Genomic DNA, 14,123 nt, shown 5'->3' on the forward strand with positions numbered 1-14,123 from the left:
AGAGGAGAGGTGGTCGCCCATGGTTTCCTTATCGTTTTCTTCTAGATGCCAATGGAGCACGGAATCAGAATAGTGGGCGACACCATCTCCTACCGCAGTAATTATCTTTCCAAGGATAAAGACACTTGATACGAGCTCGGATGTATACGAGAAATTCACCACACTATACGAAGTAATCAATGTTAAAATATAAACAAGAGAGACTTACTCCTTTCACAGATGAAGAGGAAAACTAAGAAAAAACCAACAATCGACGAAACAAATGGTCCGAAATTCCCATTGGAGATTTCGAACACGGACAGGGATTTGTGTCAATCCAGGTCACTGGCGCATTAATTGAATGGCGCCTAAATGGTGCCAATCAATATCACACCTCAGCGAATCATCGATCACATGGCGTAGCGGTTGTCTTCACGTTCAGTTAGTCCTTTTTCGTAGTAGAAACTGATTTAGTTGTTTTCTTGACCACCTCTATTACAGCTTTAAATCAACACCTGGTTACCACAATCCTTAAACCTTACTTCCTAGAACAGTTATTGTGGTTTTTCGTTCCGTCTTTCTTCCGCTGTTCGATCTTTGATGGAAATATCATCTCAATTGAGTGCGAGTAATGGTGTAGATAAGTTATATGGTTACGAATTAAAGGTTCAGTGTCGTAGGGACAGTTCATTAGTCACTTCATTGATCGTTCGTGGTGAGTGCTATCGAGCGTCGTGTTAGTGGATGCTTGGTTGCGAAACTCGCACTCTTCCTCAAGTGCTAACTTGTTCGTCCCACTAACTCTCTAATACTCGAGAATTTTCCTCCTTCAACGTTTCGAGTTGTTGTTCCACTATTTACGAAGTAATCATCAACACCCACTAGTTTGTTAATGTCTTCGGGAATTGGGAATTTTTATTTATTACTTATTTATCTTGGAGCAAAAATTTGAAGTTGTGATGTTGAGGTATCACTTCTATATATTTCTATTTGTTTCGATATTGTTTCCTGCATTTTTTTTACATATTGATGTTATTCTAGTTCACAATCAAAATTTATATACAACCGTTAACACTTTTTTGCTTTCCATTTTGAGGTCTTCATATTTTTTGGAGAGAGGTGCTCTTTTCAACGTCAGGCTGGTCTCATAATAAAAATGCACTCTGCGCAATCAATCGATCGGAGTTGAATGCGTCTGTTTTTCCTCTCCATAGCTAGCTGACCAATATGTGTTTTGAAGTGTTTAGCTGGCTGTCACCGCGATTTAATCTCGACACGTTGGCTGGTTTTAATTCACTTCGTTCCAATAGCATTCCTTAAAGCATTTCAGGTAAAATTTTGGAGGATGTCGGGAGCTCCCTATAACTACTCCTACATCTTCAAATACATAATCATCGGTGATATGGGTGTTGGCAAATCATGTTTGTTGCACCAATTTACGGAAAAGAAGTGTGAGTCACCATTGATATTTATTATTTGTCTATTTTTTTTAATTCAAAGATGGTGGTCGTGTTTTATGTGTTTGTCTAATTTTCCTTCACTTTAGGCGAGTTTACTTTGAAATAGTACGGAATAAAGGGGAAAATTGGTTTCATCCCTGTGTTAACCACATCAACATGATATTCTTGTTCCCCAATTTTATCCGTTTAGTCATGGCAGACTGCCCACATACCATCGGTGTTGAGTTTGGGACTCGTATAATCGAGGTCAGCGGACAGAAAATCAAACTTCAAATCTGGGACACTGCTGGGCAAGAAAGGTAAAAAGCTTCAACAATTATAGTGCCTCCTTTCATCTGTAACGTTTGTGGTTAATTTTCGCGCTCCTTAGCATTAAATTCGAACGTTTTCTCTAAATTCTAGAATGGTACAAATTAGTGATGAGCGTCTTCCTTTGTGCTTTTTTTCTTCAGCGATTAGCAAAGCACGTTCTAACGAAGTTCTTATGAATGCAAAAGCATCTTCAGAAGTTCCTTGTTTGAGGAACTTCTTTGTAGCTTGCAATGAATTGCTCCAATTGTTGTACTTTAGATTTCGGGCCGTTACACGTTCATATTATCGTGGAGCTGCTGGAGCTCTGATGGTTTATGACATCACAAGGCGCTCAACCTACAATCATCTCAGCAGCTGGCTAACGGATGCACGAAATCTAACCAATCCGAACACGGTTCGATATTCTCCTGACTTAATCATGAATTATGCAATAGGCAAATTTTGCAGGCCATTTTCTTAATTGGCAATAAATCTGATCTCGAAGGACAGCGAGATGTACCTTACGAAGAGGCTAAAGCGTTCGCTGAGGAAAATGGCCTTACATTCCTAGAATGCTCGGCAAAGACGTAGGCTTTTTCATTCTTTACTGGTACCGTTTTTCACTTTTAAACTAATTTGTTGTGCACCACATCACGTTCTTTCCTAACAGTAGACGATGTTTAACAACATTGGATGAGCTAAGTTTGCTAGCGTGGAACTACTTTCAGTGTACGCTTCTGAAATTTACAGTATTTTAGTCTGACGTTATGCATGACGAAATGTCTGGATATCATGACAGCTTCAACTTTTAAGCGGGTTCACGCACGGCTCGCTAATTTGTTCTTTCAGTGGTGACAACGTCGAAGACGCGTTTTTGGAAACAGCGAGGAAGATCTACCAAAATGTAAAGGACGGCAGGTAACTAACTTTTACAAAAACTATAGGGTGATTCCATAAAACTGTATGCAAATGTTTGCTTCTTTTATTTCTTGAAACAAAGATTTGGCTATGTTTTCATTGTATTTATTTTGTTCTTCCTCGTGATTTTGATAGCAAACTACGCTTAGGGCTTTTGTAAACGTTAAAGGTGTTCCTCCGAATTAGGGTACAGGCAATTTCTCTCTACAATTGTCCACAAAGTCTGATCTAAATTCCATGACAACGTCTCTTGGACTGTTCGTTGGCTGTTTAAGAGCCATTGTCCTCTAGAGCGGGGAAATTTGAGTTTTCTCTACTGAGTAGGTTCACTTAACGCAAACTAACTAATCCATGATTCATCGATTGCTTCCAATGTTTGTATGCATTCCTATATTATAACGTCATTGCAACTGCTCGTGGATTACTCAGCACTTTTTTCACATATGTGAAGTACACGGACGCACGTGAACTATACTTTCTATTCTGAGTTTCAGCATCGACCTCAATGCAGCTGATACGGGAGTTCAACCGAAACAAAATCTTCCACGTGCTGCGGCTACCGCTGGACAGGAGAAGAAGGACTGCAACTGTTAGTAACGTGACAACGAGACACGTATACGGTGAGATGACTTATGTATTAGTCCTATTTTCGGTTCTAATCGTTTCTTCTCTCATATGCATAAGAATGTATGTGGTGTCTATGAATGTGTCAGTTGGCATACATGATTGTAAGATCCCTCTCACTCCGTATCATTTTACACTATCATTCTTGCACTGAATGAATATCTGTAGATAGTGCTCTTCTCCTATACTTTAGACAACTATCTGAGAGATGAATCGTCATATTTTCAGATGCTAATGTTTGTGCATATGTTCTCGCCTTCGCATAATGGTTGTGAGCATGTGAATTTTTTTCTCATCAAATTTCTTCAAAGTAGGATTCTATATTTCTAAATGCTGCTTTCTTTGGCAAGATATCCAAAATTTTTAGAAGTATAAACTTGAAATTTTGGCCATTTTCTTCAAAACCAGTGATGTTATCCCTTTAAAATCTCATCTGTGTAATAACTTTTAGATCTTTTACGATGTGATATGCTTCTTTTCCCTTAAATTATTGAAGTTTTTATCTATGTATACATATATGAAGATTGTTTCTATATAATTAGGAGCGTTTGTGATCAGTTGATCCTTACGACTTTCACTAGCAGTCAAACGAATAACTAATGAAAGAAATTAGTGAGAAGGATGTGTGCATTTCTCAGCCGTTTAAATTCATTCGAATCCACACGTGTTTAATACGTTAACAAGAATCTAATCTTCATCTCTAACTGGCATTCGCTCATCGATGATCATTTTGACCATCTGCGTGAGGCAGAAAACGGCAAATGGACGATGAGGTACTGAAGAGAAGACGACAATCAGATTAGAAATATGATGTGGAACTAATTTTGACAACATAAAAGACGTGATTAGATGAAAGAACGAAAAGTCTGCAATCTTTTTCAGTCGTGAATATTCGTGACAGGATGTACCCAGGTCATGCTCATAGTCGGTGCATCCTCTTGAGCGTTGGAACCCACAAATCTATGCAATTACAATTCAGATGACTTCGTATTTTAATGTTTGTAATAGATCAGAGGCAACAGGTGTCATCGTTTGTTCAACTGAACTGAGGAAAGATATAGATAGAGCTAGAAAATTCTAGAAAATCTATAGAAAACAGATGAGTCAGTAGTGACTTTTAATTAGTAGTGATTTGAACAAAGAATTGAGTCACGCCACCACAGTGACTTAAACCGTCATGTTAATGATAGATCAACCAGAAAAACAACAAGTATAGGCACAATGATTCACAAAGGGAATGAGAAATTGAGGAATAACAAAGATTTTCTGGAAAAATTCGCATTATAACAAAGATATAACGTTAGTGCTCTATGAAGGCCGACACAACAATAGTGAAGGCTAAACCGCTAACAATTCCTGAAATTGTAAAAATTTAATGGTTTATGGACTAAAAAAAAGTCGTGATAATTGTCTAATAACTAACCGAATATCAGGAAGAATCCAGCCATCATGCTGACCATGCGTCCCTTCGAGGGTTCCACAATTCTAATAGAATAGTTAGGTTGACAATTCAAATTTTATATGCATGTAATTATATTTCTCCCTCTCTTACAGTACTATACTGTTTCTAAAAGTTAGTGATTACCTCGGGGCGTACATCATTGAAAGACCACTAAGGTATCCACTGGAAACGCTCATTATGATTCCCATGAATATGTACAACCATGTGCTAGGAAATAATACTGGCCATGTCCTGAAAATCAAACCAACATATGTTGAAGATTTGTAACAAAGAAAAAACGTTTTATTTACCTTGTAAGAGGTCTGTAATTGCAGAAAGCAAAGAATGGGATAAATAACAAACGTGGGTAGACTGCCATCCAGAGCTTGTCCGGTGCTGGCTGAACGAGTAAAGAGTTGAAAACGAAAGCATGGAAGAATCCAAAATTAGTAAAACGTAAAACATACATATTGATAGCGACCGGCAAGCATTGAACCAATGAATGCAAAAACGTTGAATAGTAAAAAGCATGTAATTGGGACAAAGAATCTCTCTGTAACAACTCGGTTCAACATTATTTGTTGCAAGAAAAAGTGGAAAAAAGTCATAAAAATGAAAAAAGTTTTCAAAATTTCCTGGTTCTACAGATTCATTCCTCTACATATAGAGATTATGTTCAATTGTTGGGTAGCTTCTTATTTTTAGTGTTTTTTCTCTTGCTATAACATATGGGAGACAAATGATGATCAATGCAAGTGTGAACGTATGAAGTGAGTCAGAATCAAAGAAGAATCGTTTTGATAAACATGAGTCAGTGGGAACAAATTGCAGTGCGAAAAGATTTGAAAGAATGAAAATTCTCTTTCGAAACTGTTTTCGTAAACAACTTTTAAGATTTGGAATTTATTTACAACAAAATATACATTAGAGTGATTTTGTCCCGCTAAACAAACAGTGTACCGGTATTCTAATCCAGATATACATAGGCAAAACCTCTTGAATTTTGCCACGGAATATTATGGTTTGATAATTTTTTTTCCAGAACTTAATAGTTAAGTGTTAATAGTACTTTCAATGTTGTAATAATTACCAGGAAGGATGAACGAATATTCCTGCCCGACTAATTCGTCCCGTACATCCACCATAATTCCCGGAAATACGCATAAACTCACAAAGAATACAAGATATACGTTGACCATCTGAGTCCATCCCTATAATAACATACTTATAATAACAAAAGGGTTTCTTTTACACTATATATTGTTTACCTGCTTGAAAGCATCTAAATATTCTTGAGCCGATGGTCCACTTTTCTTAACGTCCCCTTCGGTTAGACCTGCTTGCATAGCACGCTTCGAATAATACTGGTAGAATCTCTAAAATACATGAAAATTAGGGTATATATATATATATCCATAAAATATCAAATATAGGTAAATAATCTCGCTGTAGAAAGGAAATTCGTTCTTTGATCTAAACATAATGTGGGAAATTCCCGTCTAGCATTGGTTTTCTTCCATGTTTTGTGTATTTTCCCCTCAATTTTCCTTCGAGAGCATGAAAAGAGAGGGGCCCTCCTCGCCCGTAATGGTTTCCATACAGGCTGAATATAGCGATCCTAACTTCGCCGTGCGGGATGATCAAGCGATCAAGCAAGCATAATATCGATTTTATCGATCTTTTTTTCTTCTTTTCTTTTCCGATTTAAACCCATGACATAGACATATGCTCTGCCTCCGTGTAATCCATCATTTCTTCACGGACATTCTCCCGATGCCCTGTCAAGTTTGCAAAGGTTTGCCAAGGTCGTAAGAGAGTTCCCCAGATGGCATGATTAAGAGCGGAAAATTTGGAACAATGCCAAAAGGCTTTCGAATTTTCCGAGCTTCAATGAGTAACCGACGATCTCTTTATGTGCACTGCTTCCTCAAATTAGTATTCATGATGAGTGAATTTAAAGTCACAACGTGTGCATATGCGCTCCTATTTTCAAGTACAAATATATAAGGAAAAATAAATACAGTACCTGTTTTTTCAATAGGAAGAACGAAGCGAAACACACGCCAAGAGTGAATAAGGAGATCCCAAAGTAAGCAAAAGCTGCATTCGGGGTGTTCTTAGACACTATAATGGAGGTACTTTAATACGAATAGGAACACAGTAATCCATTTTTGTGCTGGGATCTATCGAAAAATATTAATTTGTGAGCAATAGGCGAAACAACAAGCAATTTCATCTATTATAAATAAAAAGAGAACAGAAAATAAAGCGAACTCACCTAAAGTTGTGATAATACTAACTATAGTAACGAAAGTTCCACAAAGGTTATTTCCAATAATGACAGCGTTAGTAAACTTGAATGGAAAATCGGAAGCAAGTCCAAAAATACTGAAAAATAAATAATACATAGATGAATGATCAAATCCCACTCGGATCAAATACACCTGAATCAATATTTACATCTAACCTGTTTTGATAAATACCATTCGCTCCATTTAAAAGTACGATTGACATAAGAGTGATGGCAAAAAACGTGCCCATCCCTAGAAAAAGTGATTAATTAATTAAACTGCTTAGTTTGATATTTTTAAACTATTCAAAAATAATAGCTGTTGCTTCAGAAATACCATAAGTTTTCATTGTTAACGCTTCTGTTATTTAACGAAGAAGAAGTGGAACGACAAGAAAAGAAGGAAAAGCTGATTAAGGTGCTTATAGGAGAAAATACTCACATGACCATGTGTCCACATAAACAAAACTCATCGTAAAGATAATCATTGAGCCGACGATAAGCAACGAAAGCGAAATTCGCTTCGTTAAATCTCCCCTGAAATAGAAAATGTACGATAAAAAGGAATACATGCTAGAAATTCTTAACACTTACTTCACTGTAACGAAAATGTTAATAAAGTTAAGTAGTAAGTTAGGAATTTGTGAGGCAATAGCGAGGTAGTTGAGGAAGTTGGCCGAGTATTCGGTAGCATGAGCGGTACCGTTTTCATCGAACGTCTTCATTTTGTAATTCGTATAATACTATAAAAAAGGATAGTTTATGGATAAATTAGATTCAATAGATTGGTTTACGAAAAAAACGAAAGAAACAGACTGATAATACCACTTTAATCATCCTAGGATATTTACAGTATCTTCCTCTAATCCCGAATCAAATAATTCAAGCTTTTCGTGTTTACCCACATGGTTCTTATTATTCTATTTAACAAATTACATGAAACAGAACAACGTGCATGCGAACGTTATGTTGGAGTGAATTTCCAGGATTTGCATTTCAATCACATTCAATTTGAATCAATCTGAACCGCTGTATGTTCTTCTTCACAAAAATCCATGTAAATGTCGCATCTCCAGAAAGATAGAAACAAACCAAAATCTTTTGCAGGCAATTTTTTGTACGCTCGTAAATCAGAAGGGAAATGTACGAGTCATAACTGTTCAAAGATGCAATACATCAGAGAAAAGTAGTTTCCCAGGATACTATGTCAAACTTTTATTTCTGCGGATTTTGTTAGAAGCCAAACTGGATGGTTTTCCTTTATTCGTTTAAGTAGAAAACATTTAATCGCGAAGAATAACATTTAAAACGTCAACTTACATCGGGAGCAATGGTTATAAACATATTCCACGGCATCAGTGTACCAACTCCATGTAGCATCACAATAAGATAGACAAGATTACCAATATCCTGAATTTCTGACTGTTCAGAAAACAACGACATCACGGATGAGGCGAATCCGGATGAGGATCCAGCATCGTCTCCTGCATCCGCACTCTATCGATCAAACTCCAACGCATAAAAAAATGCACATAGAAATTTAAATAAGCTGAATGTAACTGCCTTTGGTGCATCATCATCACTTCCGCTTGAAATGAATGGAGCGCCTTCATCGGAAATCGTTCTTTCTGGATCCGGTTCTAGAGGTAGGGGAACAATTAAAATAGCATATTTCACAATATTTTATGAATCAGATTACCTCTTGAACGCTGATCTATCACTGTGCCATCGGGCATTTCTCTACAATCTCGCTATCACCTGAAATAAATCCATAAATATCGGATTCGACTAAGGAGTTATGAGTAGCAAAAAACAGTCGAATCGAAATTTAGGGACACTATTGCTAAAATGAACTGCGACATGCTGGAAAAATTCAGGAGGAAAGAGTAAAATCTGAATAATCAAGAGAAACGATGAGGACAAAGAAGTGTGATTGATTTATTATTGTTTATTGGAAATTCCTCAAATTGTAATAACATGCAGGAAGAAAGTATTGCAAAAAAAAAAAAATAACGATGAGAACATAGCTTGAAAACTTCGAGGTAAATTCCATGGACTTCAATTAATGCTTTGAGAACAAAAACCCTTGAAGAGACTTAGCACGGAAACATCAAGCTGACAGAAAATCCAGAAAAGATCATTTTCAAGATAAAAAAGTTTACAACGAAAAAAAAAGGACGAACAAAACGCACAAATCACAATTTTATATGCCTTAATTTAATGGCAGTCGTAAAGTTGTCATGGTGTAAAAAAAAAGTCTGGGAATGTAAACATTGCTATATAAAACGCATGTAGTTATGAGTTTGAATCACACTACTAGAACGCAATGAACAAAATATTACAAGTAGTAGTTTTTCTAGGAATTTAGCCAGAAAATAGCTGAGAATCGATAGTACAGGGTCAACAAAGCGCGTAGTGAACAGTGGCTTCACGTATGAAGTGCGAAAAAATGAACAAATGCTTTGTTTGGCAAAGAAGACAAAGAAAAAAGGAATAATCGCTCAACGGTTCCTTTATCGATTTACGACTCCGATAAAAATCCTGAATTTGACAAATGATTGACGTATAAACCTACTGTGCAACGGATAACGTTGCTTAGAAAATGTTTCATGAGTTAATAGACTTTGGATTTGTTGGCCCAACTAATGAAGTTTTTTTTTCCTGGAAGAACACCAGAGCAACATTACGTTAGAAAGTGATGGTGGTCCATAAGGAAGAAAAATTCTGGAAGATAGTGCATATTTCACAAGTGGTATCCATGAAAATCCATACAAATTAGGTTTTTACGTCTTATTTGAAAAGCATGCACACATCGACGGCAAGCAAATAAAATGGAATGTAATCAGTCCAGAAACGAGTGAATGAATGAATGGATGGATGTGCGTCCAGCGTAGAGGTCAGCGCGGGGGCGGTGCGACTCTGGAGCGGGAGGCCACGTGCTAGGTGAGCCGAGAGGAATTCGAGCGGGAAAATTTGCTCGGATTGAGTAAACAAATTCGAGAACGTCACTAAGATACTTCACGTCTAGTTGATTCGTCAACTTTCAGGATATAAAATCCACAATCTTCGTTCGTTCAGGAGATTTAAAAAGCAGGTATAAAGTAGGGAAAAATCGTTAAAGAATGATGAATCGTGCTTTTCTGATAGATAACACGACGATAGAAATTAATCACTCGCCGAGTATTTTTTTCCCCTCAGTGTGACCTTATCGTTCCTAAAGCTACTCACAGGAGAACGCATCTTTTTTTTTCTTCCCGAACGTTTGTCTTATCGTAACGATCCATAGCTGACGTAATGATAACACACGTAACAAACGCACATTCCGTAGATGTACGAAAGAAATTTGCATGAATGGTGATGAGACGTGGAAGCATTAATGAAATGATTAAGCGTTCACAGATGACGTTCACAAAGACTGGGAATATACGCACGTTTTTATTTAAATCAGAAATTGAATAATAAAGAATATCGGCTCGTCGGCGCAGTTACGTCGGCCGAAAATTTACATCCAGAATCTGAATCTGATGTAGATGTGATGTTATAGCATACGTTAGACGCGTTGCGTTATTGAGTGTATTATTCGTGGACAACGACATATGTTCACGGATTGCTCATTTGAAAAAAAAAAAGTTGCACTCTTCTATTGACAACGAGCAAGATTCAAAAATTCAAACATTAACATGTAAGAAGAAAAAAAAAAGGAAAGATGTTCAATTCTTGACAGATTGGATTTTACTTCAGATCCTGACAATATTCTGGATTGAATCACTGATTCTGTAGAATTTATTCGAGCTAACGAAAATTCATTACAAACACTCACAACATATTCAGGAATCCTCGAACCCTCTTCCCGGTCCGTTCATTTCTTTTGTAGCATCGATTGATCCGAATCGCATGACATCCATCATTCATTATTGGCAAGCACTGGAACTGTGACAAAAATGAGGATCAACTACACTGTTATGCAGAAATTTTCAAGTGCATAGTTATGATTGATAATCTAAAACAGTAAAAATCACCATTAAGAAATTCAGGGAAAAAAGAAAAGCTGAAAGATTCAATTTAACAGTGACTGTAGAACTAATGGCAGTTGTATTTGTAAAAATTTACATATCCAAGGAATAAACGAGCCTCATCCACGAGTATTTGGAAAAGTGCTGACGAATTGAAACAAAACTATCCAGAAAACACAAGGATAAATAGTCCAGTTTTGACGTGATATTGGAAAGAATAACACTTGAAATGTGATTGATTAGGTCATAAAAGAAATATTGATGCGTGACGGTCATATTATAAAATAAAATATTGTTGAAAATTCAATAAATAAACTAATTCACCGGTTTCACGTTGTTGAATATGATATCTATCGTTTTCATTTTATTGTCACAATAAATCCACAATAAAAAATTATTGTCAATGTGGCGTATCTAAAAAAAGAGAACAGAACGAAATATCAATTGATTCGATTCTATTGATTTATATATTTTATAAATTTTATCTTCTACATATGTCTAGCAATTGAATTTGAGTTAAAGAGGTTCGATAGCTCAGTTCCTCGATCAGAATCAACTCGAATTTTTTTTTCATTAACTGTGGAGGTGAAAAGTTTAGGGCAATAACTTTCCAACGGATCCAAGCTTTTTGGATTTTTTCTTTCAATTAGAAAAGGATTGTGCTTTTCGAATTTATCTACCTCTGTAATTTCACTCTTTCTTTGTAATTTCTTTGTAATCCGACTTTTCTGGATGTTGTAGGTTCCTCGTCATAAGAGCATCAAATCAAGTTTGGATGGCAAACAGATGAACTCCCACCACTCATTCAAAAAAGATGTAACTTCCTGGACTTCAATAAATATCATTACTCCAACAGTTCTTCTGAGAGTTTTCTAATATGGATTTGCTAATGCAACACAACAAACGTCTATAGCTTACCCGGATCTCCATCCAGGTAGCTGAAACATTGAAAAACCTTATAACACTCAGATTCTGTGTAAGGTGTAACGGTCGTTGGCTTACATGGTCCTATAACGAAATAAACGCTTATGAGGTTGTTCCAGAGTTCAGTTACATTCACAGGAAACGAAATAAGACGAAATATGATCCCAAGAATTTATATGGTGGATGAGTTAAAGGCATCACCGTACAAATCTGAGGTGGTACGGATTCGTTAGATGATGCCTTTAAGTGAGACTCCTCTAGGATTTCAGGTGGAGTATTCGTATACGGAATCGTAGATTATGGAAAGGTAGGTGATTCCGTTCATTTCTTGCTAATTGGCGTGAAAAAGGCCCGGAAGATGCGGCGTGTGCACAAGGCTGGCGCGCTCCAATCGAACTCGCTGTAGAAAATAGCGTGCAGGAACGCTTGAAGCCGTATCTTCCGGCCCGTTTTTTTTTACGGTAATTAGGAAGAAATGGACGGAATCACCCCCTCTCCATAATCTACGATCCCGTATACGAGTACTCCATCTGAAATCCGTACCACCTCAGATTCGTGGAGTGTTGCCTTCGAATGAGGATTGCGGAAAAACCATCTCTCAGGCAATTTTCTGTTCTTTTTCTTCGTTGAAAGTTTTGGATGACTTTCAAAGAAGTATGACTTAGCTGCTTCCTTCCAGTAAGGTTGTTTGGAGAGTTTGGTAATATTAAAGCAGTAGTACTGTTCTGTTCCAAATCCAGCTGTCTTTCTTTTTTCTTAGTATCTTTGCTCTACATGTCATGGATCCTCGAAGACTAATCCTAAGGTTTAAGGCCCCGGACTGAGCTAGCTATTCACTTTCAGTGATGAAGTGCTGATTCATGAACAATCGTATTCTCAAATGGGAAAGACATTATTATTATTCATTATTATTCTATTATATTTTTTAATCATATTCAGACTTCATATTTATATTGCTTTGAAGCGATACAAATATGAAGTCTGAATAAATAAATAAATAAATAGACAAAAAAAATGCTACTATAAATCAGAAGCAGAGTGTTAGTAAGTCTTTAAGTTAACGGAAATATTGGGATGACCTGAGCAAAGAAGTCCCTAACGATTTCCAGACTCATTTCCTACTACTATCTTTGTAATCTCACCGTTCGAATTGAATGCCCTACTTTTTACTATTATAATAGATTATCGTTTCAAAACATCTCTGAAATGCACACCTCCATAAGTCTTTTGCTTCTCGCTTTTCATCCACAATTTTCGATCAAACTGAAGAGTATCTTCCGGCATTCATCATCACAAAACGCCAGTACGGATATTCCATGCGAGCACGATCGAGTAAACTCGTCCGCGCGATGATTGCTGTAGTATTTCTGCTATTATTATTCTTTTTACAATGGTCACATGGTGAAAGTGAACATTTGAATTTTATGCAGTTTGGAAAACCTGAAGAACCTGTTGGAGTGAGTTATTTTTTTTTATCAGCGAAACATTAGTTGTTCAGTTCAATCCTGAAATGGATATGAATATTTTGTCCGTTGTCGGAACATGTTCATCTACTGATAAGCGAGGTAGACCGAGTGATTTTTGGAGCCTCGGGATTAATTTGTTCATGCATTGCTTTTCTCTTCGATTCATCGCAGAGTATTCCTAATTCAATTTTACCTCATCTTCGGGACATTTGCAATCACTATCCTATTCTCATTCTCACTGTGAATTAAAATCCTTGAAATCCTTTCACTACCGTGCTATCATATCATTTTTTTTCTAATTTTTACATGGTAAACTGTAATCAATAACTGTTTATTCAATGTTGTATCCTAATTTTAACAGCCACATATTTCAAAAAAGTCCAACAAAAGGCGATCAATCCCTGATCACCTCCAGAAAAGTTTTTGTTACCAGTTGCCTGGGAAGAAGTTCTTCACATATTCGGCTGTTTTGTGTTTCAGGAGAATTTGCCAAATCTTTTTATTATTATGTTTTTCATTTGCCCTTGCACAAGAGACATTTGTCCTTCAGAAAACAGCAGGAGGAAAATCAGGTTGGAAAACGGAATGTTTACCAAAATAGGTAAATCCAGGTCATAGGCGGTATAGCTCCGAAATGATCACAACCGTCCTCCGCATTACTATTAGTGAAAGGGAATTGGGTACAATTCTGCGAGCTTAAAAGTAAATAGGGACCAG

General features: G+C 36.7%; 2 protein-coding genes across 3 annotated transcripts; one reads left to right on the forward strand and one right to left on the reverse strand.

The window, feature by feature from the left end:
* Positions 1 to 1,324: 1,324 nt before the first annotated feature.
* RB195_021204 (uncharacterized protein) lies at positions 1,325 to 3,602 on the forward strand (the record flags this gene model as incomplete). 2 transcript variants are annotated; one of them, XM_064207825.1, is made up of 8 exons in its annotated part: positions 1,325 to 1,430; positions 1,630 to 1,738; positions 2,010 to 2,145; positions 2,199 to 2,317; positions 2,580 to 2,648; positions 3,143 to 3,195; positions 3,258 to 3,268; positions 3,501 to 3,602. In XM_064207825.1, the coding sequence occupies 8 exons, from the start codon at positions 1,325 to 1,327 to the stop codon at positions 3,600 to 3,602; spliced, it is 705 nt and encodes a 234-aa protein (XP_064063706.1). The 2 variants fall into 2 exon arrangements, with proteins under 2 accessions (XP_064063706.1, XP_013307209.1); XM_013451755.2 differs by lacking the exons at positions 3,258 to 3,268; positions 3,501 to 3,602 and having other exon boundaries at positions 3,143 to 3,242.
* Positions 3,603 to 4,572: 970 nt separating this feature from the next.
* On the reverse strand, positions 4,573 to 8,739 carry RB195_021205 (uncharacterized protein; the record flags this gene model as incomplete). The annotated part of the gene is made up of 15 exons (XM_064207826.1): positions 4,573 to 4,628; positions 4,696 to 4,757; positions 4,858 to 4,965; positions 5,025 to 5,113; positions 5,181 to 5,266; positions 5,804 to 5,924; positions 5,982 to 6,089; positions 6,740 to 6,837; positions 6,992 to 7,101; positions 7,181 to 7,256; positions 7,446 to 7,540; positions 7,598 to 7,746; positions 8,324 to 8,413; positions 8,567 to 8,643; positions 8,703 to 8,739. The coding sequence occupies 15 exons, from the start codon at positions 8,737 to 8,739 to the stop codon at positions 4,573 to 4,575; spliced, it is 1,362 nt and encodes a 453-aa protein (XP_064063707.1).
* Positions 8,740 to 14,123: the final 5,384 nt, after the last annotated feature.

The sequence above is a fragment of the Necator americanus genome, chromosome X (genome assembly GCF_031761385.1).
Source record: "Necator americanus strain Aroian chromosome X, whole genome shotgun sequence".
NCBI lineage: Eukaryota > Metazoa > Nematoda > Chromadorea > Rhabditida > Ancylostomatidae > Necator > Necator americanus.